The sequence below is a fragment of the Ochlerotatus camptorhynchus genome, unplaced genomic scaffold, assembly GCF_037179485.1.
Source record: "Ochlerotatus camptorhynchus isolate MF236.1 unplaced genomic scaffold, CSIRO-AGI_Acam_v1.1 ptg000021l, whole genome shotgun sequence".
NCBI classification, from domain to species: Eukaryota; Metazoa; Arthropoda; class Insecta; order Diptera; family Culicidae; genus Ochlerotatus; species Ochlerotatus camptorhynchus.
In genome coordinates this window covers 3,586,025-3,612,203 of record NW_027040513.1, presented here as the reverse complement: position 1 = coordinate 3,612,203, position 26,179 = coordinate 3,586,025, and the positions used below count along the sequence as shown (strand labels likewise).

The 26,179-nt window shown below is 37.4% G+C and overlaps 2 protein-coding genes across 4 annotated transcripts in view; one reads left to right on the top strand and one right to left on the bottom strand.

Annotated features, from left to right (window-relative positions):
• Window positions 1–26,179, top strand: part of aPKC (protein kinase C iota type) — a 499,255-nt gene that overhangs the window by 374,050 nt on the left and 99,026 nt on the right. The window lies entirely within an intron of this gene.
• Window positions 18,267–19,681, bottom strand: LOC135703362 (lipase 3-like). Its single transcript, XM_065224559.1, has 3 exons — window positions 19,470–19,681; window positions 18,835–19,398; window positions 18,267–18,770 (listed from the first exon to the last, which is right to left on the bottom strand). The coding sequence occupies exons 1-3, from the start codon at window positions 19,599–19,601 to the stop codon at window positions 18,267–18,269; spliced, it is 1,200 nt and encodes a 399-aa protein (XP_065080631.1). The 5' UTR covers window positions 19,602–19,681.

Here is a 26,179-nt window from a genome sequence, read left to right as displayed (position 1 = left end):
CATTCGTCTCTTACAAATATGTGATGATATTTTCAAATATAAATATCTTAATTTTCTTTGATATTGGGATCAAGGGCAATATCCTAGATTTTGCCCTTCTTGATCTGGAAAGTTGTCCAAGCCTAAGATGTCGAAAAATGGTGTAGGAAAATGCTTTAAAATTTGTTCAAACATTGAAAAAAAAAAATCATGTACCTAGCAGAATCCTGAGTTCTTTTCTAGATCCATTTAGTTTTAGTATATCAGCGATTCCATAGCAAACAAATATAGTGGTTCTAAGAATTTTGTAACAATTGGTAGTTTTGTTCCTTATCGAACAATATTAGATTCGTATTTTTTTTTTCTCATTAGGGTGACCATTTCCATGGTAGAGTAGTTCAAAAATGACATTTAAAAAAAATCATTACTTTTGAACCACTAGGCCGAGTTGAATGATCAAAATATCAAATAAAAGGGTTTTTAAAATACTTTTCAGAAAATATAAAAAGTTTTAAAAATTGGAGTTTTGTATAGAAGAACTTTGATTATATTTGTTTTTTTTTTTATGATTTTCATGGTTTGTAGACAATTAGCGTAACACGTTTTTATATTTTTCGTTGAAAATTTAGGCTTTTATACACAACATTTCATCAGCGGTATATTTTTCTTCATTTTTGAGTTAGGATTTTTTGAAATTATTATGTTTAGAAATTATGATTTTTTTTTTTTAAATACGGGTCTAATATTTTTTGATAAGGAACAAAACTACCAATTGCTACAAAATTCTGAGAACCAGTATATCGTTTTGCTATGGAATGGCTGATATTTTTTTCCAAACTTGTAATCTGGATGTAATGTATGTAATTGGTCGAAGATCATGAAATGTTTTCTATGTTTCAGAAACATTAAAATTTTTCTAGGACTGTGAACTTTATATTTAAAATATCGGAAAAAAATGACACACAAATTTCTTGATTGTCTTATCTTTGATAGGGGAAATGGATGTAATGTCGGCCTGAATGCCCCTAATTTGGGCCCATACATAAATTCAGCAATCGACTAAATTTTCAATAGCGTCCAAAAATGTCCATTAGTACCGTCCCAATGACGCGTTCATCTTGATAAAATTGACAAATAGCAGGTTTTTAGCGATGGGCCCAATCTTAGATCCATAGGCCAACATTAGAGCCATTTCCCCTATCTCGAATTTTCAAGTCCAAGTATTAAAAAGAAATAATGGTCCAAAATCTTTAAAATTTATCCCGAAATATTAAACAGGGTCGCGACTACCTGGAAAACCTGGAAACTCAGGAAGTCTCAGGGAATTCCATTTAAGACCTGGAAACTCAGGGAATGTCAGGGAATTTTCTATAAATTCAGGGAAATATTTCTCAATCCTTATTCATAACTGCATTACAATCTATGGGGCCTCGCTTAGCTCAGTCGTTAAAGGCGCAGCTACAAAGCAAGATCATGCTGGAGGTGGCTGGGTTCAATTCCCGGTCCGGTCTAGGAATTTTTCGGGTTGGAAAATTTCTCGACTTCCCTGGGCATAGAAGTATGATTGGACTTGCCACACAATTATACCAATGCTAAAATGGTACAGGCATCGAAAGCTCTCAATTAATAACTGTGGAAGTGCATCTAAAACACTAAGTTGAGAGCACGCAATAAGCTAATATGCGATATGCAATAAGCTTGAAATGCGAAGAAGAAGATGAAGAATTACAATCTATAATGATATCACCAATCATGTAGAAAAGTGAAATACAGGAACCCCTCAGTATATGCGGTGGGTGAAACGTCCATCCACCGCTGTTTCTCGGCTGTCCTTCAATCAATTTCGATGATATTTTGTATGAGATAAGTGCCAACTATAAACTAGAAATCTACCGAAAATCAGCTCAATTGGTTAAAGGACAGCAGGGAAGTAGCGGCGAGTGAATTGTACTACCCACGGCATATACGGATGGGTTACTTTAAAGATTTGTTTTAGAAGGCATAGACTTGAACTATTCAAATCCACGGAAAAGTTCATGGACTAGAATTTTTTTATAGATCCAAGGTCTGGACCATTTTTTTAGATTCTGGAACGTATCCGTGCTTTGCACAATTTCGAAGATTGTGGACCTTCAGACAAGATTCTGGATCATTTGAGTTTCGACGAATTCCGAACTTATGAATATTTTTAATATTCAGAATTTTCAAGGTTTCGTACTCCCGAAATTTTTTATATTTTTGATTCTAGTTTTGCTTACGACTCCAAGCCTAAAGCAGAAACCATGGTTGCAGGTCATTTGAAATTTATTGGGCTTGTAAACAGCTTAATTATGATCATGGAATATGAAAGACAAAAAATTCAGGGTAAAGCATACTTTAAAATCAAGATGCTGAATTAAAAAAAAAAACAAAATCACGGGATTTAAAATATGAAAAAGATTTCAGTCACAGCATCATCTCGAGCTTCGAGCAATTAAAAAAAAACAATCTTGTTAAAAATTCAATATCCTAAATGAAAAACCATATTCAATATGCTGAAATTTCATTTTTTATGATCCAGGACTTCGAAGAAATATAATGATCCCAGATGTTCTAGATTAGGAGACGTATTCAAGATTCTAATCTAAAAAAATTATAGTGCAGTTTTTAATACCCTGGGTTTTGCAAAATCTAGATCCCGGAATTGAAAAATCGCTTGCGCAAAAAGACTAGGGATTCGAAACTCAAATGTCATTAGTCAAATACATCCGTAGACCATATAGGTCCACCGTTGTATAATTGGCAATGCACCCGTGTACTGAATGGGAATTGTGGGTTCGAATCCCACCGGTGCCCTTAGATTTTTCGCAAATTTTCTGACACACACACACACGTCTCTCGCCAATTTTAAAAACAATTAAATTGATTGCAAGTCGCTAAACCGTAAATCAAAAAAAAAAATCAGGGAATTTATTTTTCATCATTGAGTCGACACCCTGTTAAAATGTGTTTTCAAGATTGAAATTTTAAGTCCATGCAACATATTCTATGCCCGTGATATTTCCATCTCGGAACATTTTTCTCGTTCCAAAATAATGAACTTATTTTTAGACTACGATATTGAAAAGTCGTCTTGATCCCAGAAGTAAAGAAGATAATTTCTATAGATAAGATCTTTAAAATTGATTGTCTTAAAATTGTCAAGAGCTTTGAGTGTGTTGGTTTATTTCCTTTAAATTCCGTTATAATTGCTTATCTTTTGACAGATACGCGTATTTCGTCTACTACCTTGCACACTTCATCAGTGCCAAGTACTCAACACCACTGAAGAATCCATCTTTTATCTACGAGTTAAATACTAATCAAAAGGTACTAAAAAATCAGCAGGTATCCACTGCCATGTTAAAATTTACCTAGCCAGGTACCTAAATTCGGTCTCCAACAGGTAGATGCATGCTGCGATGTGTCGTTTTAGGTAGCATGCTAAAGAGTCTCGAGTATCCGTTTCCTTGATCTCTATTAAGCAATGTTGATGGATTATGTTTAAATATTTCTAAACTTTCAGCTACGTCTAGTTTCCAAGGCGAAGATACAGTCCGCAGGATATTAATGTTTTCCTTAGTCAAATTGTGCCCCTTTGTAACGATATGTTCTGCAACATTGGATTCAATCACTCACACACTTCCTATTCAATAACACGAGACTGCCAGGAATATTATTTCAGAGACAATACAACTCGGAATTTAAAGGAAATAAACCAACACACCATCACTTCATAAAAAGATTTCGTTAAGAGGTTCGACAATTTTTAAGGAATAAAATTGTCAACATTTGTCAAGTACGACAACTTGAACATATTTCTGTGTATCTCAATGTTTCGTTCTGATCACCAATTAGCGATCTGAACCAATTGTTTGTTTTCGAAAAATCGAGGTAGAAAAATGAGTGTAATTGGACCGTATTCTTGCTTATTCAATCAATACTGATTTGTCGAGAACAAATTAATGGGATCCTTAAACTACTTGCTTTATTTTAAAGAAGCATGATAAATGATCATGATGGGTTTTAGGGCCAGAGTGTTTGCAGAGCAACTTTTTATGTGCATCGCACAGTTCTCGGCAAAGAGAGCGTGGCTCTCCCATTTGCTTCGCACTCTTTTCCAACTAATCTTTGTGTGGATTACAAAGAGTGGTGGTGAAATTCACACAAGGAACAAATGGAATACGGGGGCTACACTTTGTATTTTCGTTATTCCTGGGGGTGTGTCTTTCTTTTCTTCTCCACTGCTTTACAATTACAAAGGGAGTTTGAGTATGACTGTATTTAACTTTGTGGATTTCAGACAATTAGCGCACTGCGCGCATTGAGTGATCAGGTCCCGAGTAACAAATTTGAGTTTATAAGGGTTCTGTAGACCATGATTTAGACATGAATAATGCTTTAAAACTTCAATAAAACTTGCAATGTTCTTTGGGAAGAGCCTTTGTGTGAGTTTATAAAATTTCTCGAAGTGGGTCGCAATCAACGAAAAACTGTTACAAAATCTTTACAATCAATAATGTCACTATTGGTCACTGTTTTTTTGTTTGTTTTAAAGACACTATTTAGTCACAATTTTTGTTATTTTAGTCACTAAAGTCACTATGTCACATACCCATTACTAGCGCTGCGCCACTGTGGCGAAGCTATTGACAATTGAAGCTAATGACAACTATTCAAACTAGCTCTGGTAACCGGATAAAAAAAATGCCGGGAAGAGCCAACAGTTTTTATGTTTAACGATTCCTGGGCCGCGAAATCGATACACCACTGAAACTGCCTGAACCAAATAAGGAAACCTTGGAATTAGTGCCTCCGGATAAAACGATAATGTTCTCGAAAGGAAGGGAATTTTTGAGTAGATACGAAGGGTAATACATCTACCCTACTAATTGAAAACCAATATTAAATGTGAGCCAATAAAAGTTGTTGTTTTTTCAGCAGAGTTGCCTAAAATAAATTGTTGAACACTGTGCCGGTCTATCTACATTTTTAAATAATAAATATTTTGAACTCTTTAACCATAAATACCATTCTAATTGAATTTACAATTCCTATATGCGGCTTGGTCCATGTGCCATCGTAATCCGATATTTTATTCACAGAACCATATTTCCCTCCACTTAATTATCCGCTTAGTATCAAATGTTAAGGCACCTGAATCATTTCCATAATCCTCACAACCCGTGCTGTAACTTTCCCAATCCGCGTGCGTTCATATTTTCCCATTTTCATATAATTTAACGCTCCGCCCCTTCATCTTTCTAATAGGGAGAGCAGCTCGGAGTTTTCGCATTATCTGCTCCGGAAAGATGAAGCCACGGGTGCAAATCCCATAAATTCCATCACCACCTTCTTCTTCTTGTACACCGTCGACGAGTCACCTTCAGCTCGGCGTCGTCGTTGCATGGCTTTTACTTAACACTGACTGGTGGAGGAAAACTGCAACTCCTGTGTAGCACTAGCTTCACGATCTTCATTAGAGCGAAGCGAAGCAGAATGGGGCATAAGGGAGCTTTTTCTCGCGCTTTCAGTAGCTAAAGAAAGTTGGATCGATCCACCTACCAACGACACCGGTGGTGAACTTCATTCTCGAAGTTGTCTAATTATATTTGTGTGTTCCACTAGCACCGGAACGTTGGACAAATGTTACATTTTCGTTCTAATTTACTCTAATTTTTCTAATCTAACACCCACACAGTCAGTTCTTGTCTTACTATGTGCCATTTAAGGGGCAAGATGATTAAGAAAACATCAAGCCTGTTTAAATCGATGCTTCAGAATACTGCTCAAATTGTATTTTATTTATCCCGGGCCCGAAATGTGATTCGATTTGTAATGTAGTTCATTTTTCCATCAGCCCTGTTTCCGAACGTTACAGCAGCCTTCCAGTGCAACTAAGGGAAAGGTAAAATGAAAAGAATAACAGTGCCTTTTTTCCCTTTAGAAATGATGCAGAAACGAGTGTAATAAATTTTATTCGTTGAATAAATCATAGCACGTTGAAATTTCGGTCTCGGAAGAGCAAGTCGATGACGAGAGGGATGGGTGAAGGGAGGGAAGGATGGGGGAGGGGTTTAAGGTTCTTTCATCTGGCTGCAGCTGCATAGAAGTTGCAATAAAGTCCTCCTAGAGATGAACGAGATGTGAAAATGGTGCGCTTTGGAATTGCAGGATCCAGGCCACCGATTTCGATCTCCGACTGTGTGTGTGTGTGTGTTGAGATGAAGCCTGGTGGGAAAATAACGCCGACGGACGACGTTCCACGCCACCAACTGCACTTCATATGTTATTTGTAAACATAAATCTTTTTATGTATTTTTATAAAGCCATCGCACCATAGTTCTGGTTCGGGTCCTGGCCATCAGCGGGTGGCGAAAGCACCAAACTGAGTAAGGGCATTTTTCTTCACACAGACTTGTTATTTAGGAGCAGTTTTTCCAGAGCAAGTTATTGCAAACCCGGGCTTGGTAGTGCTGCTCTGCTGGATGAATGAAGTTCGTCTTCTCTATGCCGAGCTCTGTTGAGTAACCTGGAACTTTGAACTGCAATAATTCTATGGGTTAAAGAGGTTCATTAAAGAAGTGAATGCGTTTCAACACTGTTGTGCAGAAAAAGAGCTCAATTGAAGTAGTTAAGGTTGTCTCAAGGGACAGTTCTGTTCTACTGCTTTTCAATTGGCAAATTTAAACACATAAAATATGTTCAAAACGTGATATAAAAAGTTCTAAAAGTCTGAACAATAATAAGCCAAAAACAGGGTATCTACTACCTGAAGAAAAAAACTGTAAATTTTAGTAACATAATATATCGAAGTACGCCAGAAAATTTTCCCAGGAATTTTTAAATATTGTGTAATACAACCAACTTTATCCTTCTCGTTAGTTACTTTTACTCTTGGAAGATAATATTTCTGCAGTGGATTTATCTTCAGAAACAACATACGTTCTTTGGCTTGAATTGTGTTTTTTAAGGTTTTAGACATGGATAATTTTTACAGATTTTAAAACTAGACTACTTTTTGAAATCTTGAGCCTAATGAAATCAAACATGGATAAATTTTCAAGAATCTGGAACTAAAATAAATTTTCTAGACTATGGACATAAAATAAATTCCAACAACCCTGGTTTGGAATAAATGCAGGGCCTTGCAAAAGTTTCAAATGAGCTTTAATTAATTAATTTGTTGAGTATTTTCAAGAAACTCTAGGAGTAATTTTTTAGGAAAGTAAAATCTGACTCATTTCAAATTAGTTCTGAGGATCTCCAGACTCCAAGTGAAACGTAAGGAGAATTCCAAAGGAGTTCTGATAAGAATCCAAAGGGAATCCTGAGTAGAATTCACAGTAAAATTACAAGATAATTAAAAGGTAATGCGAAAGAGAATACAAAAAGAGCAGTGGCGTCTCGTCCATATGTGCACCTCGTGCACTGCACAGTCTCGAATTTTCAAAAAGTAAAATTAATATTTTATAAAAGTTAAGACGCAAAAATTTAATACTCAATGAAAACCATTTTTGTCCGCCCTTTTTATTGGTTCCATATGGATAGTAACTGAATTATCCACCACATCACAGGATAGTAGCTGAATTGTTTACCACATCGCTGCTCAACCTCCGTTTTACCCACCACTGAAAGAAAAGTACGTAAAAACAGAAGCGAGGCATAGCGATCTTGTTTTCACGTACGGGCACGCTGGGATTTTACCACGTGCAGACAACACTCTTTTTGGGCTTCTATGGCGAATGAGCGACACAAAACAAGCAGGGAAAATATGCCTTCGTTCTACCAAAGCCACCGCATCACAGAACAGAAGGTGAAGTGCAAACAAATCGGTGAATCAAAAAGTGCTCATTTTTCTGCTCAACGAGCGATGTGATGTGGTAGCGTTCCACATGGGCTTTCTATGTGCACTCACACTATCATAGCATGCTGCCTATCTTAACTGCAGGCCGAAGATGCCTTCTACCGCTAGGTGCGCTAGTGTTCGCAAATGACCAGTGGAGCCACTTTCTGATTCGAAGTTCCACTCATGTGACCGCATGCTTATTGCTCCCAGTCTGAGCACTTTTGCTTGTGCACCAGAAACGCTCGTATTTACAACCAGATCAGTTGTATATGTATTGAAATCCCGTAAGCATAATTGCCGCTGTGTTAGTGTTTATTTTGTGCACTTCTATCTTTGCACAGTTTAAAGAGAAGAGAATAAATTTTCACGTATAGGCAACGTCGCATTTGAGTTTCTCTCTGATTTTTTTTCCTGAAAGATTCAGGAGAGCCGTCATTCGTTGTATACCTACCAACACGCACACATCGAATTTTTAAATTTTCTCACTACCGTGTCTGCATTTCATTCAGTAGCCTCAGCGCATTGATGAAATATTGTTCATAGCATAGTGCAAAATTAAATAGGAATCATGGAACAGCATATTGTTGATGACCTCCTGAAAAGACCGTTTGCCAGAAGATCCATGGAGGAAAAAATGCTTATTGCGAGAATGGACGTCCCTCGACCAAAGTTGGACAACTTGAAAACGACATGTAAAAGAAATAGTAAAATCATAACGCGGAACTTTGCCGAAATGGACAAGTGAAAATTGTTGGTTGTGTCGTGCTCGAGGAAATTTCGCGGCAAGTGGAGTATTTCGAGGAAATCGCAATTGGCGTCAACTCTACACTACTGCTTAGGAAACGGCGAGTAACGATGACAAATCAAGAGCCACATGTGAAAAGGGCATACAAGCCTTTTGTAAACAAACCTTGTAGGTCCTTTTCTCACCAACCGAGGGTCACCCATGCAAACCAACAATATCATCGGGAAAAGGAAAGTTTTCCTTGCCCGGTGATGTTGATGGTTTGCGTAGGTGTCATATGGGTGGCGAGAAAAGGGCATAAGAAGGTTTGTTTACAAAAAGCTTGTATGCCCTTTTCACATGTTGTTCTTGAAATATCATAAACATGAGACTTAAAAAGAAAATCAGTTTCTATGCAAGAGTAAGCAAAACTGGTAGCAGAACTGTTTCCCATCATCATTTCGTTTATTTTTTATGCAGGTACCCCCGTCGAAAGATTTGTATCCCATTTTTTTATTATGCATCAAAATTGGCTTCTACTGTTACAGACAATATATAAATAAAATAGGTGCACAACTAGTTAATTTTCTCACGTGACGCCACTGAAAAAGAGAGTTCTGACTAAAACTGAAAAGTAATTTTATGGAGACTTTTCTAAGGAGAACAGAAAAAGAATTCGAAGGAGAACTCCAAGGTTCTTGTAAGTAGAACAATAATTGAAGAAGGAGAATCCAACGTGACTTCTGAAATGATGTCAACTAATATTCTGAGGATAATTCCAAAGGTACTCTTAAAATTATTCCAAAGAAGTTTTGAGGAAAGTTATAATGAAATTTCCCATCAAGTTTTTGGTTAAATTTCACATGAATACTATAGAGAGTTTTAAGGTTGTTTCTGTGATCATCTTTAGAGAACACAAAGAAGATTTCCTAGAGAATTCTGAGGACCATTTTAAGGAATTCACAGGGCTGGTAGCGAGTCACTTTTTAGTGACTTGGTCACTTTTTTCAAGTCAGTCACTTAAAAGTCTCTTTTTTTAAGGCCAAGTCACTAAAGTCACCTTTTCTTGTAATAAGTCACTATTTTCAACTTTTTTAGCGTGAATTTATTCCAAGATTGATTATTCTTTTCGTTGTGACGTTTAATCGTCTTTCTCTATATACAGGATGTCTACTCATTTTTCTGGTTAAAATTACCTGAGTTTTCCAAGTAAGTAAGTCCAAGATCTAAAAAATATTCAATGTCTTGAAGTTTCGTATTCCATGTACAAGGTCAAGATATTGAAAATATTCAAAGGGCCAGAATTAAGTAAAAACATAAATGATTTATTTCAATTTCGTAATTAACTTTATGAAAGAATAGAGATATTCCCATTGTGTAGTCCCATTAACTTTACAACCATTGTAGGAACTTTGGAGAAGGAATACTGAGAATTTCAGTGAAGCTCTATAAACAAACTGCAGGAACATAAGGGAAGTTACCACGCTGAAAATATGGGAAACTTATTGGAAGCTGTAAGAACCTCAAAGCGGCTCTTTTAGCATCCGAGAACTTTCATGAATATCCTAGAATTTCAGAAAACTTAACAGGTGTTAAACGACCTTGAGAAATTGAAGAAAACTTGAGGGGTATTGTGCAAATATTTAAGAAGTTTTAAGCACTTCAGAAAAGCTGGATCTAGAAATCTTTGGGGAATTCCAGATCTTAAGAGCAGTTCCCGTAACTATAGTCTAGACTTTTGGAGCAGTTTAAAATCTATAATCGTAAATTTCGATAAATTCAAGATAGTTCCATGATGTACTGAAAAACAAATCGAGAACCCTTAATATGTTCCGCGAATCTCAGGGAAGAACAGAGACCTTCAGAGAATTTATGAAAACTTCAGAAATATTTCAGAAACTTCACAGATGTCTAGATAACTTCAGGGAAATTTAAAGGTGTTCTATCGAGCTAAGAGCTTTATCGAAGCTTCGATAACGTCTTGAATCAAACGGCCGTTCAAATAATTTCAAGAAAACCTTAAAGAAATTTCAAAAAAATTTAGTGAATTTCCGAAAACTTCAGCAAAGCTCCGAGAGAATTCCTGGAACGTGATACAAATTTTATGAAAATCCGGAAAACGTGAGAGTATTTTAAGGTTGTTATATCATAGAGACTTGAAGAACTTAAAAAATGCGAAAATTTAGTTAAGTTGATTAGAGAACATCAACGAAGTTTGATTAATAAAAAAAAAAACGAGAACTTTTAGCAAGCAGCGATATTTTCAAGAAATTCCAGAGAACTAAATTAAGATATTTTTAGGTAGTTTAATGATATTCAGCGAAGTTTCGAGTACTTCGAGGACGATCAGATAGCTTCAGAATAATCCCATTAAATTTCAGAAATTTAAAATAACCTTCGGAAACTTCACAGACGGACAGTGGCCTTCAGAAACATTACTTCATAGAAATCTATGGAGCTTAAGATGAGATCCGTAAGCTTCAGGAAATTTTATGAACATTAGCAAAATGTGGGAGCATTTGAAAGAAGTTTAGCAAGCTCCGAAAATTTGACGAATTTCAGGGAGAAGTCAGTTCCATTAGTTTAAGAAAATTAGTGGAGAATTTAAAGCAGTTCCCTGATTTTTAGATAACTTCAGAGACGTTAAAAAATTATGTGAGGTCTTCGCATAAGTTCAGAAGTTCACTGAAGCATTTTTAGGACGATTTAATTAAATTCAGTGCAGTACAACAAGCTTCATGAGAACTACAAAAACTTTATAGAAATTTTGAGAATTTCAAGAAAGAACAGAGAACCTCAGAGTAGTTCCGTCAACATTAGAGAAGTCACATAAATTTTAAAGAAGTTTAGAGAACTTCAGTGAATTTTTAAACCTTTAAAGAAGATCCATGATTGTTAGAAAAATTAAGGAAACTTTAGGAAGTCCTATAAAGTTCAGAATTTGAGGAGAAGTATTGTGAGTATCAGGCTAGTTTATCAAACTACAAAAGAACTTCAAGGCTGTTTCATTAACTTCACGAAAAATTTGAGAATTTTTAAGTGGTTCTGAAGGCCTCAAAATAGTCCATTCCAAATTCAACGGAGATTCCCCAAAATCTCGATGAAGCTATCTTCAGAATTGAATTTTCGTTTAGTTTTCCTCGGAATTACATTGAAATTCTCCACAATTAGAAATCCTTTGGAAAGATTCTCCGAGTATTCAATGAATTCATTTCAGATTTGCTTTTCAATCTCACTCCTTCCCTTGGAATTCTACTACATTGAAAGTCTCCTAACAATTTATTGGCATTCCCTCATAATTTGTTTGAAAAACTCCCATGAATTCCTTTAAAGATGTTCTGGAGTTATTTTCACATTTAATTGTAATCCTCCTTTTCGTATTTTCATACAATTTCCTAGGACTTGTGCTCCGTATTCATTTTTTCCCACAAACTTTATGAAATTATCCTCAGAATGCGTTTAGAATTTTCCGGTGAAGTTCACAAGAGTTGTGCTCCTCAGAAATTCCTAAGATTTTTCATTGAAATTTACTTTTAACTCAATTCAGGGTTTCTTGTAATTCTATTCAAAACTAAGGCTTTACATGAAATCTAAAATTCTTCAGAACTACCTCGAAAGCCGATTGCATTTGATGTTTTGAATGATTTTTTTCTATAGCTCTGTTGGAATGAGGTCCTTAGAAATTATATTAAAGATCCTCGAGTCTTTAAAACTGCACATGAGATTTAACTCTAGATTCTTGAAAATTCTTGACGTATTATTGCTGCAAGTCCAGAGAATCTTTCGCTTTAAAGGTTCACATCGTACATAAGTGTTTATGAGATAATAATTGAATAAGTCTAAAACATCAAACATTTATTTGATGCGCCATCTCTTAGGTCACTTTTTAGTCACTATTTTTACAACTATAAGTCACTATTTGGTCACTTATTTATTCAACATGGTCACTAAAATCACTATTTCTGACAGCAGTGATCGCTACCAGCCCTGAATTCACGAAACCACTCCAAGAGAATTCTGAGCGGAATCTAGAAAGAATTCCAAAGAATAGGGTAACCAACTGATTTTGGACCCCTAGAGGAAGTGAGATCACGTTTATGTCAAAATATTATTTGTTTATTATTATTATGCAATTTACATGCGGTTGTGTTCGAAAGCTACTCATCTTGGATGTAAAATGTCACTAGATGTTTTATTTATTGATATATACTCGAAAAATAATTCTTTTCACATCATGATATTCCCATATTTTGGACCCTTCCACTTGATTTTGGACAGTGTCCATAATATATTTTGGACACACTGAATGGGAACGAATATATTTTGGACATGCTGAAGTTCTTTCAACCTATGAGCCTAAAATTAATTACGACGGTCACTTCTTCCTATCTCGCATTTGTTAGGTCCGTCTAGGTGAGAAAATTTTCAAAGAAGGTGCCGTAAAACGGGGTGAAATTGATCAGCGGGGTGAATTTGATCGCTGAGTATACCCAATATTGTACTTATGCATAATATTTTTACAATGTATACAAAGATACATTCGTACGCTTAGTATCGAAAAACATGTTACACATGAAAAAATATCACTAGAAATTTCAGCGATCAATTTTCCCCCGCTGATCAATTACACCCCGTTTTACGGTATGCATAAAAGTTAACCCCCCGTTACTCGCGCTGTTGTACTTTGTACAACACATATGAGTTTTCCATTGCCATTTTGTTGCTGCCAATCGATCTGAAAACAACTTGTATTCCTCAAAAAACTTGTTTTGAACTAAAAAAGCTAAACTTTGATTACAATTAACCCCCAAAATGCGGATAATAGAGAAAATGTAAATGGAAACCGCGTAAACGGTGTCCATACTACGTGGGATTGACTTAATTGGTTACAACATGGAATATCTCGAGATCCTGACCAGATAGAAAGTTACTGTCTTCGGAAAAGTTGTTCAGGAGGTCAAAGCCTATTTCTTAGTGTACAATAGTTCAGAATTATCTCACTTCGTGGTGCTAGTATACATGTGAAATTCTCGTGTATAAAATATCTCTAGATCCTGACCAGATAGAAAGTAAATGCCTTCAGCAAAGTTGTTCAGGAAGTCAAGCTCTTTTCGTTGGTGGAGTAGTTCAGAAATTTCACACTACGAGGCGCTAGTAATTCTCGCATATACAATAGCTCGAGTTCTTGACCAGCTAGAAAGTTACTGTACTGGGCAAACTTGTTCAGGGGGTCAAGACTTTTCGACTGGTAGACAGTAGTTCAGAATTTTCTCACCACGTGGCGTTTGTATACATATACACTTCTCGCATATGATATATCTCGAGATCCTGACCAAATAGAAAGTTACTGTCTTTGAAAAAGTTGTTCAGGAGGTCAAAGCCTATTGCTTGGTGTAGAATAGTTCAGAATTTTCTTACTATGTAGTTTTAGTATACACGTTAAATTCTCTCATATAAAATACTAGAGAGCATGACAAGATAGAATGTTACTGTCTTGGGCAAAGTTGTTCAGGGGATCAAGGCCTTTTGGCTAGTGGACGGTAGTTCAGAATATTTCACTTCATGGTACTAGTATATACGTGCAATTCTAACATATGATATATCTCAAGACCTGCTAAAAATGTACTGTAATCGGCAAAGTTGTCCAGGAGATCAAACCCTATCGTTGGTGGAAAGTACATAATTTTCTCACTAGGTGACGTTGAAAGACACGTGAAATCCTTGCATATAAAATATCTCTAAATGACCCGCATACTAGTGCCACGTAAAGGGAAAATTCTGAATTACTGTACACCAACGAAAAGATCCTAACATCCTGAACAACTTTGCCGAAGACAGTAACTTTCTGTCTGGTCAGGATCTAGAGATATTTTATATGCGAGAATTCCTCACGTATACTAGCGTTGCAAAGTGATAAAACTCTGAACTTAAGTCCACCAGCAAAAAGGCTTCCTTGACTTCCTGAACAACTTTGCCGAAGACAGTAACTTTTTATATGATCAGGATTTCGAGATATTTTATATGAGAATTTAACGTATATACTAGCACCATATAGTGAAAAAATTCTGAACTATAGGCTTTGAACTCCTGAACAACTTTTTCGAAGACAGTAACTTTGGGGGTTAACTGTAATAAATATTTAGCTTGTTTAGTTAAAAGCAAGTTTTTTGAGGAATACTCGTTGATTTCAGATCGATTGGTAGCTCGGCTGCAAAATGGAAATGGAAAACTCACACTGTTGTACAAAGTACAACGCGTGAGTACTCGTGTTACAAAAGTTGGCGCGAGTAACGGAGGAAATATAATATAACATAAGGAAACAACTGATCATACCATAAAAAAAATCATTCAGAAGTAAATCTTAATACGGAGACCTGACTCTATGCTTGCAGTTCATATTATTTTTGTATGGGCTGTTCATAAACTACGTAGACGGTTTTTGAGAGATTCAACCCCCCCCCCCCCCTTCCGTAGAAGACAGTCTCAAACACAAAATTTAAAAAATTGGATGGACCGTAGACATCTGCCAAGCGCTCCCACCCCCCTAAAGCGTCTACGTAGTTTATGAACAGCCCCTTAGTTAAATGCCTTTGGGAGACAGGAAAACTTTTGTGGAAAACTAGGAACTAGGAAAACTAGGAAAACTCAGAGTGGACCACTCTACGTGTTTTGCCGTTTTTCCCATTTTGAATCGCCTGATAAAAAAGAAATATATTTAAAAACAATGAATTCATATAATTTTGATTGATTTACTTACCAATTTAATCAGAAATCTGATATAATAGCACGATCGACCAACCGGATTTTTTTTGTCGCTCTTTTGATGATTCTCATTTGATAAGTGTCCAAAATAAGTTGGTAACATTTTTTTACGATCTTTTTTGGACACTTTTTATTTAATATTTTTTAAGTAAAATCTTAAGGTGAAATCTTTATAAACACGTAAAATACATCTTCCAAAGTCAGATAAACTGATTTGATAAAAAAATCATTGAATTGTATATTTTAGACCAAATTTAAAACAAGTACACTAACGCCGATTCCTCTAGACAAACGTCGAAACATGAAACTTTTTCGATAACATTTTCTAAAACTGCATAAATTGAGCAATTGTAAGCAATTTGAGGTGAACTAATGATCTTGAGACATAGCAAGTAATTGAAAGAATGTAATTACAACATCAACCCAGATGAATTTGAAGAAACTAGACAGTAAGCGAGGAAAATATATGAAAAGGGTCCAAAATATGTAGGGGTCCAATTCAAGTTGGTTACCCTATTTCATGGGATTTTTAGGAGAATACCCGAGCAAAGTCGGTTAACAAAATGAAAGCAAATCGATATTAAAGTGTGCAGTTCCTATCATTATGCAGTCAAGACGTTATAAATGAAAGCAACTTAACTTGAAGTTCTGCTGTTTACGTCTTGTTTAAAATTTAATTGAAATTCATCTGTCGTTGAACTAATGATTATCGTTTATCTGATTTGTTTAACACATTTTAGGACATTCGTGACTTGCCCGCGGTGAGATTGGAGCCTAAGTCTTTCAGCTTGAGAAACATGAATGGTAACCATTTACTCTAGGCTCGTATTCAGTTAAACATTATGAATGCAAAATCAGTAATCAAATTGATTTAATTGAAAGCAGGATTAGTTTTCCGTTTGTTTCAACAGTGTAAAATGTTGCTCTCATTTTTGCTGTGTTAACCGTTAAGTCAACCAAAGTGAGATCAACTGGAGTATTCAAAATAAGTTACATCATAACAGCAAATTTTGATTTCAATTTGATGTTCATCTTTGCTCGGGTACTTAGTGGATACTGAGGAGATATATTGTAAAGTGATTTCTTTGGGGAATTCCTAGGTAATACAGCGAGAAATGTTTGTTTTATGAGAATTTCTTGATGAATCAAAGAGTGTTCTATAGGGACTTTTTTAGAGTATTATGAAGCAAATTGTTGGTCTGGCCGTTTTGATGTTTGTGTCATATCTAACATATGCTGCAAACATCAATGTTGACAAGAAAAATTGTTAGGCGTTATCTAACCTAATCATTTTCTAGAATGCTTTCTCGTACTGGCTGCATTTGTATTAGATTAGATAGATTAGGGTCGAACTGAAATAAATTAGCATGGCTTTATTCGCGTAGACATATGACAACATCTGGGGTCTCCCTCAGCTCAGTCGGTAAAGGCGCAGCTACAAAGGCTCGACTAGGCATAGAGTATGATTGAACTTGCCACACAATTATACTAATGCAAAATTGGTACAGGTATCGAAAGCTCTCTATTAATAACTGTGTAAGTGCATCTAGAACACTAAGTTGAGAGCACGAAATATGTGATAAGTAATACGCTTGAAATGCGAAGAAAATGAAGATATGACAAAATTTATGTCCTATCCCTGTATGGAAATAAATTTTGAAAAAAAAAACTGAAAATTAAGATAGAGCCAATTAGGGAACCTCTTGGGCAAAAAACTGGTTCATTTACTCTATAGGATTTGAAAAAAAAAATCAAATTCTGAGACTTTAAAGCTTTCTTTTCAATTTAGAATAGTTATATTGATTCTTGATTAAGAAAAATCTTAAAAATTAGGAGATTTTTTTTATCGATTTTCAGGACTTGTGAGTTCTCAAAATGTGAGACCAATATTTCGGACATTGAGAAATTTTCAAGATTCTGGGAGCTGTGTGTTATCATGAATGAAGTACCATTTGTTTACGAACGATGCCTTGTTCAGACTATAGAGTTGTAACATGTTACCAGGGTGTTATTCAAATTACCAGCAAGATAAACGCCATCAAGATAGCCTTGTAACATGATACAACTCCGTAGTCTGAACATAGCATTAGTTCAAAACTCTAAATATTATCCGCATGATAAAAAATTGTGCTTTGCACCGCTAATCATATTTCAGTTATCAGCGTGAGGCTTTAATATCAAATCGATAACATAATTTGAAATTGGTTGAAGAAAATTGCATAAATCCTAGGATTTGTTTTCAAGACGTTTTCAATGATAACAAAATTAGTTATTTTTGTGGTATCCAACTAGCATTTTTTGTTATATTTTTTATAACGATAACATATTTTGGTATCAAACCTTGATAACATCAGAACTTGTTATAAATTTGGTATAAAACACTTTACTCGGGAAGGCAGGGGATTGTGGATGTAATTTTTGAATAGCTAAGGATTGTATTTGAACATTGTCCAGTGTACACACTTTGAAAAATTCATGTACATTTAAATGCTCTGACACTGACATATACGAGCGTCAATTTTGACATAAAATTGAGTCATAATAGACGCGAAATTCAGCTCAATCAAACGTACTTTTCGTCAAGTAACGAACTTTTCAGTCTAGGAGCACTAAATTTTACATGATTTGTTTGTTTACGTCTCATCCTTTATGTCACAGATGCATTCCGTCACGTGTAAAATTGGGTATTTTTAAGTGTGTATCTTTTAGGGACTTTTTGAGGTGTTTCATCGTCTTCCACAGTGGGATATTTTCTTGGCACTAATTGCAATTATTCGGAAGAACCTAAATCAAGAGTCACAGGAAATTGGTGGCTAAATATAATGGCCAAATAACAAGATTCCAACAGCGCTGCACACACACACACACACACACACACACACCCTCACTCACTCACAATTGTTTCCGAAATTTCTACCAGCACTTTTCGTTCGTTCATTTTATTGGTTCCACTATCCACATCAGAACATCTTTGTACACAATCTCGTACGCCGAATCCCCGTAGATGAAATCCGAATGCTGCAGCTCGTCGTATGGCCGCATCCTCACCCGGGGACTGTTAATCAACCGCGATCCCAACCGCATCACCCCCACGGGATCGACGATCTTATCCCGCAGCCCGTAGTGAATATTAACCGGAACTGAGATCCGATCCAGCGGATACTCCGGGGGAATCTTCGAGCCATACATCTTCAGATTCTTGCTCACTCCGTGGTCGAATGGTGCAAACTTTTTGGTCCAAATCAGCTGAACATAGTGCAAGACCTCCTTGATGGACGCCCCAGCCGGCATGCTCTGGTATATCCGATCGATCCAGGTCCGGTTCATACCGACACTTTCCCCGTTTAAGAATTGGTAGTACAAGTCCGTGCATATCTTCTTCTCGGTTTCACAAGCCTCCACCGTCACCTCGTTCGTTGAGTACAGTGCGTACGCAGACTGAAGACCAACAGGACTGTGTGTAAATAATTGAAAAGAATAAACAGAAAATTGATATACTTACCCGAAATACTTTCGGGATCTTCGCGAACGGTAGAGCCAGATATCGATACCAAGTATTGGAGACGAACGCTGCCGGGGCCATGGCGTCTAATGCAATCAGCTTGTTGTTATATTCCGGTCTTGAAGAGAGCATAACCATGGCCAGGGCTCCTGCTTCCGAGTACACCACCAGTCGCAGCTTGGGTTGTTGGGTTCTCGCTAGGACCGTGTCGATCATCGCCGGAAGGTCGTAGATGCCCATCTCGTGCCAACTGTAGTCCCAGAATTCCTTGGAGCAAGTGCAGAATTTTACGTGTTGGTGCGAGTTGAGTGACGACCGACTGTTACCAAGCCATACATCGTAACCGAGATCGACCAGCTGATAGGCGAGGGATCGACCCGGTCCCAACACTAACCAATCAGCCGAAGAATGCAGGATTCCATGCTGCAACAAAATCACTCCCCGGGTAGAATTCACTCCCGGTGGCTGATCGCGCCAAATCTGATACAATCGCAAAACGTAACCATCTTTCGTGACGACCCGGTGTGCTTTACCTTGATACCCGTCGATTCCCAGCAATTGATCCTGCAAACATCAAACAAACGAGACGAGCAAATATAAAGGTGCTAATTTCTTGAACACGTGTATCAACTCACTGTTCGTTCACGATTAAGCGGAAGTGAATCGAGAAAGGCATTCACCGGATCACACAGGCAATCGTTTCGCTGCAGCAAAATTGGAAGCGCTGGACCAAAGCAGCAAAGTGTCACAGCTAGCACTTTCAGCATTCTAAGCTTTTTGGTTTCCCGTGTGGAAAGGAAGTTCTGAGCAGAATTAGGCACGGGCGCATGCACTCTTGGACACCGTCACCGAAACACTGTGAATAGGTTGGCGTTGCAAAGATCTAATGAAGATTCTCGGATGGATGGCATTAGCAACCGGGTGATGATAGAGCATCGAAATCGACGACGGCGACGAAAATGTACGTAGAGAACGACATCGATCGTACATAGCACATCGACGCCGACGGCGACAGTGGTGGAAGATTCAAGTTTGATGTGTGATCAGGAAGCGGAGGGTGGAAAGCAGCGAAAGAATGACTACATGTGGGAGAAGTGTAAACGGTGGCTGAAAGGCGACTGTTGGTGGAGTTTTTGGATTTTTTTTTTTAGATGGATCTTTCCGTCGATTGACGGAGATTTATTCACTTTACCTTTTCAATTTAAATTTAATAAGGAGTGACTTAAACTATACTGATAATGTAGGCAATATTAATTACCCGTTGAATTTAATAAAAGTTCTTCGTGAATTTTTTTTTAGCAAAGAGGATAAGACCCTGTACTTGCTGTAGCCTGCTTTTTGGCGATGATTTTTATATTCAAAGATTTTAGAACGGGCAAAAAATACTCACAGAAGACAGTAAAGTTTAAATTAGCACAATAGACCGATTTTCATACAAACTAGCCAACTTTGGCATGTTGCAACTATGTTAAGTTATGATCAATTCAGCTGAAATTTTGACACTGAACTATAAATATGCTGAATTTTGTGTGTACGTAACAGTGTTGGAAAAGTTCGCGATATTTCACGAGTTCTCCAAGGGAAAAGTTCGCGAGTCATAGTGATTTTTTGCGAACTTTTCCATCACTGGTACGTAATATCAAATTATTGGAAGCGCTTGCCGAAAATTGACAGGTTGGTTGAAAATGGCCTACTAATTAGCACATTTATAATCCGAAATTTCTGAAGTGTATTATTTCGGAAATTTTTGAGCACATCGTAGATAACTTTCTTAAGCACGCCGTCGTTTATTGGCAATATGGTTGAAAATTTTAAAACTATAACACTTATTGTGCCAGAACTTTTTGAAAAGACTTGTATTTGAAATGTGACGCGAATACCAGATGAATTTAACGAATAATTATAAACAGAATTTAAAGGGTATTCTGAGGATAAATTCAAAAGAATACTAAAGAAGTTTAGTTTTCATTTGAAATTATCTTCAGAACACCATTTGAATACTGTTTATAATTTTCTTTGAATTCTTCGTAAAATTCACCTGGTGTCCTTCTCACAATTCAAATACAAATCAATAGAAAACCATAGGATTTTTTGATCTAGATAAAAATAATTTGTCCAGAATTGATCAGACACGAACCAATTCATAACTTTTTGCGAGCCGTATTTTGTTTTCTTCAGACCAACATTTAATTGTAGATACACGTATCTCTTAACACTGCAAACATGATGCTCCCCGTAAAATATATAACGGAAATTTGGTAATGTTTGAAAAGTCATTGCTCTGCCATTTACCAATTTATTTTAAATCAACTGATACGGAATAAATCTTTAAAGTTTGTAGTTTTAAATGGCGCCAATAGTTTGAAATTGAAATGGCTGGGCTATGATTTTCAAACATTTTACGGGAGGCATCGTGTTCGGAGTGTTAACTGACAAATATTTTCTTGTTTGGGTTATAAACCTAGCGACCAACTCAGTGCATGCCGTAGTACCTTATTACATATAGTTATCATTCATCCTTGATCTTCTAAATCAATTGTGATGTTCCGTACAATTTGAAGAATTCTGGGATGACTCAATCAAAATAAGCCTTCCTAGTGACAAAAACAAGTAATGCTACTGATATTAAATATAATTCCATTTCAGTTCCTCGGCAATGTATAAACGAATCTCTTGACCGTCACCACCGTTGATGTGGTTGTTCTTGCTCCGTAAGGCACCACTTAGAGAGGATCTACCAGTGCTACGGGCCACAACTGAGTATCATCAGGTGTTTGTTAATAATCGCCTAGAATCTCATAATTATCCTCGAAAGACATCAAAGTCTCGTGAAGTTTTTGAAAGCTCTTGTAAATCATCCGTTGAAAAATTACGAACAACTTTTTCTGGTTTGAATACAAACTTTAGCACTTCCTGAGAAGCAGCGTGTACAAACGTTTGCCACAACTGATGACGCAATCAAATCTGCAGGCATCAATTCTTGGGATCAGTTTAGATTTGCAAACAAAATAGAATCGAGACAAAGAACCGAATCAAGAGTACTTTACAATCATCAACGTGTTCTTTTAAACTACCTACAAACAGTAGTTCTCGTTGAATTCTAATTGATCAACAAAGTCCTACCGGCTTGAAGTGATTTGCATAGATTTACCCTCTTGTTGCTTCATGTCTACCCCCCTCCCCCTTCATTGATTTGGAAATTCAATCGTCTCGGTGATCAACTTTTAGCATGTGCCGATTTAATGTCCGTGGTCTTTCCACCAAAGTGTGACGGATTTTTTGTGACGTCAAATCTCAATACAGGTAACGAAGCATGTACGCACTTCATCGCACCATCTTCGCTGTCAAATGAAGATACCCTTGGACTATAAACCCTGACTACAGATGGGTGATCCTCTTGCAAGCATTATTATAGAGTTATGATCGTCTTCATCGAGTACTTTGTTTCGAATATCTGCACTGCATTGCGTTGCGATCTGCACGTTAGACAGACAGGTTGTCTCTGTGGATCATGGTAAATACATGAGTCGTGCCCGATCGCCGCATCCACAGAGCGACAGAGAGAAACAGCGTCAGAGGCGAGAAAGCGTGATCCAATCCAAACAAAACCAACCGACTAATTCCTCTCGAACATATGTAACGACGATGATGAAGGTGCCGCATCGCGCGCGCTCACCTCAAGGTCAAGTACAAACCTCTTAGGCGAGCAATTGCCTCCCGGCTTCTGGCGGGTTCCAAAATAACATTCGTGCTCGCACCGTGGTACTTTGCAATTATCCATCTTGGAGTACCTATAGCCCAAGCAAACAACCAAAAAAAGAAGTATTTACATTAACTGCCTTTGACTCGAGCATCGCATCGCTCGCACCGTCCATCGCCCGGTTTGAATAGTGAGATAGGAAATAGTAGTCGAAGAAGAACCATCGCATTAGTAGAAAGGAACAAATTACTGACTTCCACGCCGAAATAAAACAAAAAATACAGATGATCGGCCCCGCCGAACGATATGATTAATCGACTTCGACGGACGGAATATTCGGTGCGTGCAGAGCTACATACTAGTTTTGCGAGGTGACTGTTGCGCGACGATGGACAGGTGGATGTTTCGTAGAAAGTCGAAAAAGTGTTCGTTCTGAAGTTCTCTTGAAATATCCGGTGACGCAGTAATTGTAGAACAAACTACACTTCGTGTTGGAGGTTACAGAACCTGGCTAAGGAAACGATTGACGGAATCCTTTTTCCATACAATTTGCTTTACTACCGCGCAAGTCCACATCTGGCGATCTACTTAATGTGCAAAGTTCAAAATGAATCTACATGTTTGCTACAGAGAAGCAAGCATCGCGTTTAATTTTCGAATCTGTATAACTTCTGGATGGCGAGATTAGTGCCAGTGAAAACGCGAAGTATAGGGACAAGCGCGTAGCCAGGTTTTGAACTAGAAGGCGACAAAGACATATTTGCCGGGGATATGGTTAGTCAAATATATTATTTCACCGGTATTCTCCAAAAAAAAAAAATACCTTGACATTTTCCTCAGAATCACCTGACATTTTTTTTTTCAGTATTCCCTTGAATTTCTTCTCAGATATCCCTTGTAGTTCTTCTTGGAACTCCCCTCAAACTCTCCTCACAATTTATTTGGCATCCTCCCTAGGATTCCATTGGTACCAGTGTTGGCAAAATCATCAATCAAATTATATTTTCCGCTCTCATACACTCCCAATATCACGCGTGATATAGGAACAAAATATCATGCTTGATATTGATTTTACAAGCTCCTTTGCTATTGCGAGACTATTGTCATATGTAGCTTAAATCATTTACACCACTGTAAGAATTGAACTTACTAAATTTGCCGATAAGACAGAAAAATGCATATCATGCAATTGCACACACGTCAGTAGCGTTCACTTCTACCATAGCCTTGACAAACAGAATTATTCATTTATCTTTGCTACACCCAGAACAGCGAACCCGAATGCGCGGATCATGTTACATCTTTCAATACGCTAATAGCCTAGCAAGCACATTGAAACCAATGAAACAAACATAGAATTGTCACACCGTTATAGGCATCTCACTTTGCCTACAGTAATTAAATATAAATCACACCATGCCAATGCAACAAATTATAAAATGTATTATGACAATAACTTCGTATATAAAGGGTGATACGGTCAAAATTTGGTCAAGGGAAAACGCGTGTAAATCGGTGAAATCGTTTATTTAAAAAATCAAATTAAATTTCTTTTTCAAGTTCAATTAGTATAAAATTCAGGAAAAATATTCAGTTAGGCTTCCGCTTTTCCAAATCCGAATTGCCGGGCCTTACGCTTGACCCCTGCCATCAGATTTTGTACAGCCACCTTGTCCACCTTCTTCGCCGCAGAAAGCCAGTTTGTCTTGAACTGCTGCTCGCCCTTAGCAGTTGTTTTGGTCTTCTTTAGGTTCCGCTTGACAATAGCCCAGTATTTCTCAATTGGGCGGAGCTCTGGCGTGTTGGGAGCGTTCTTGTCCTTGGGAACCACCTGCACGTTGTTGGCGGCGTACCACTCCATGGCCTTTTTACCGTAATGGCAAGATGCCAAATCCGGCCAAAACAGTACGGAACAACCGTGTTTCTTCAGGAAAGGCAGCAGACGTTTATTCAAACACTCTTTCACGTAAATTTCTTGGTTGACAGTCCCGGAAGCTATGAAAATGCTGCTTTTCAAGCCACAGGTACAGATGGCTTGCCAAACCAGATATTTCTTTGCGAACTTTGACAGTTTCATGTGCTTGAAAACATCTGCTACCTTTCCCCTTCCTTTTGCCGTATAAAACTCCAGTCCCGGAAGTTGCTTGTAGTCGGCTTTGACGTAGGTTTCGTCGTCCATTACCACGCAGTCAAACTTCGTCAGCATCGTCGTGTACAGCCTCCGGGATCGCGCTTTGGCCGTCGTATTTTGTTTATCATCGCGATTTGGAGTCACTACCTTCTTGTAAGTCGATAGTCCGGCTCGTTTTTTGGCTCGATGCACGGTTGTAGACGATACACCCAGCTTATTTGCGGCATCTCGGAGAGAGAGGTTAGGGTTTCGCTTGAAACTACCGGCAACTCTCTTTGTCGTCTCAGCGGCTTCCGGTTTTCGATTTCCCCCCGATCCAGACTTCCTGGCTGTCAACAAACGTTCCCCAAACACTTTAATTACATTTGTAACGGTTGATTTGGCAACTTTTAGCGATTTTGCCAACTTTGCGTGCGAGTAGCTCGGATTTTCGCGATGCGCGAGCAAAATTTTGATACGCTGCTCTTCTTGCTTGGACGGCATTTTGACAACTGAAGAGTGAATTCCAAAATCAAAATAGGAGCAACATTCTACACACACACACCTTCAAAATGAGGGGTGTTCAGGTTTTTTAAATGCAAAATTGAAAGAAATACGTCAAGTTGATATTGACCAAATTTTGACCGTATCACCCTTTAAACCCCAGCAGTTGATTAATAAAGACAGATACTTTCGATCAAAGAATCACTTTGGATTGCGATCCTCTCCTGCCCAACTTGGGAAACTCCCCAAGGTTCTGCGATCCTCTTCTGCCCTCTGGGATAAACAGATGAGGACACCGCATCCATTCTTTGATTATGCCGCGAGCCTACTTATTTGTAAAAGGGCATAATACTATTCACAACGTGCAAACATCAAGCGGATAGTTGACTAGACACAAAAAAGATTCCGTTGCACATCGTTTTCTTAGAAAGAGAAAGTTAGTTTGCTATCTCTTTTTACTGTTCACCGATGGCAGACACGAAATGACTGCTGCCAGCCGTTATGGAAGTTTCGGTTGCGTTCGGGTATAAAGCGAAAATCATTAAACTCAATCTCACCACAGTTTGTTGAGATTTGCAGCTGGTGAGTTTCGTTAGCTTGATATTCCGAGTTGCGATAATCACAGCTTGCAAAATCAACCGCAGCTGTATGCTTGTTGGTTTTTGTCAACAAAAATCAAGCGTGATCTTGGGCATTGGTGAGATTTGATTTTTTTGATATTTTCCCAACACTGATTGGTTTTATCTTCATAAATAAGATTCCCTTGTATTTGTTCTCGAAATTCACATGGCACTCGTTTCAGAATTTCCCATGAATACTCCTCATAACTCGTGAGTTATCCGTACAATTGCTTTTACAGAGTTTCCTTTGAATTATTTAAGGAATTATTTGCATTAATTCTTTTCGAAATTTCCTTATAACACTCTTCGTAAAATTCTTTAGGAATACTGAGAGCAATTTCCTATGCATTCCTCTGAAAATTCATTTGGAATCATCGTCAGAATTTTCTTAGAATTCTCTTCATAATTCCC

Bases quoted from the DNA above. Each gene is read 5' to 3' on its own strand.
- LOC135703362 (XM_065224559.1), bottom strand. From the start codon at position 19,601: ATGCTGAAAGTGCTAGCTGTGACACTTTGCTGCTTTGGTCCAGCGCTT. The intron at 19,399-19,469 runs GTGAGTTGATAC...TGATGTTTGCAG, and splicing joins CGCTTAATCGTGAACGAACA to GATCAATTGCTGGGAATCGA. The intron at 18,771-18,834 runs GTAAGTATATCA...GTTGGTCTTCAG, and splicing joins AGATCCCGAAAGTATTTCGG to TCTGCGTACGCACTGTACTC.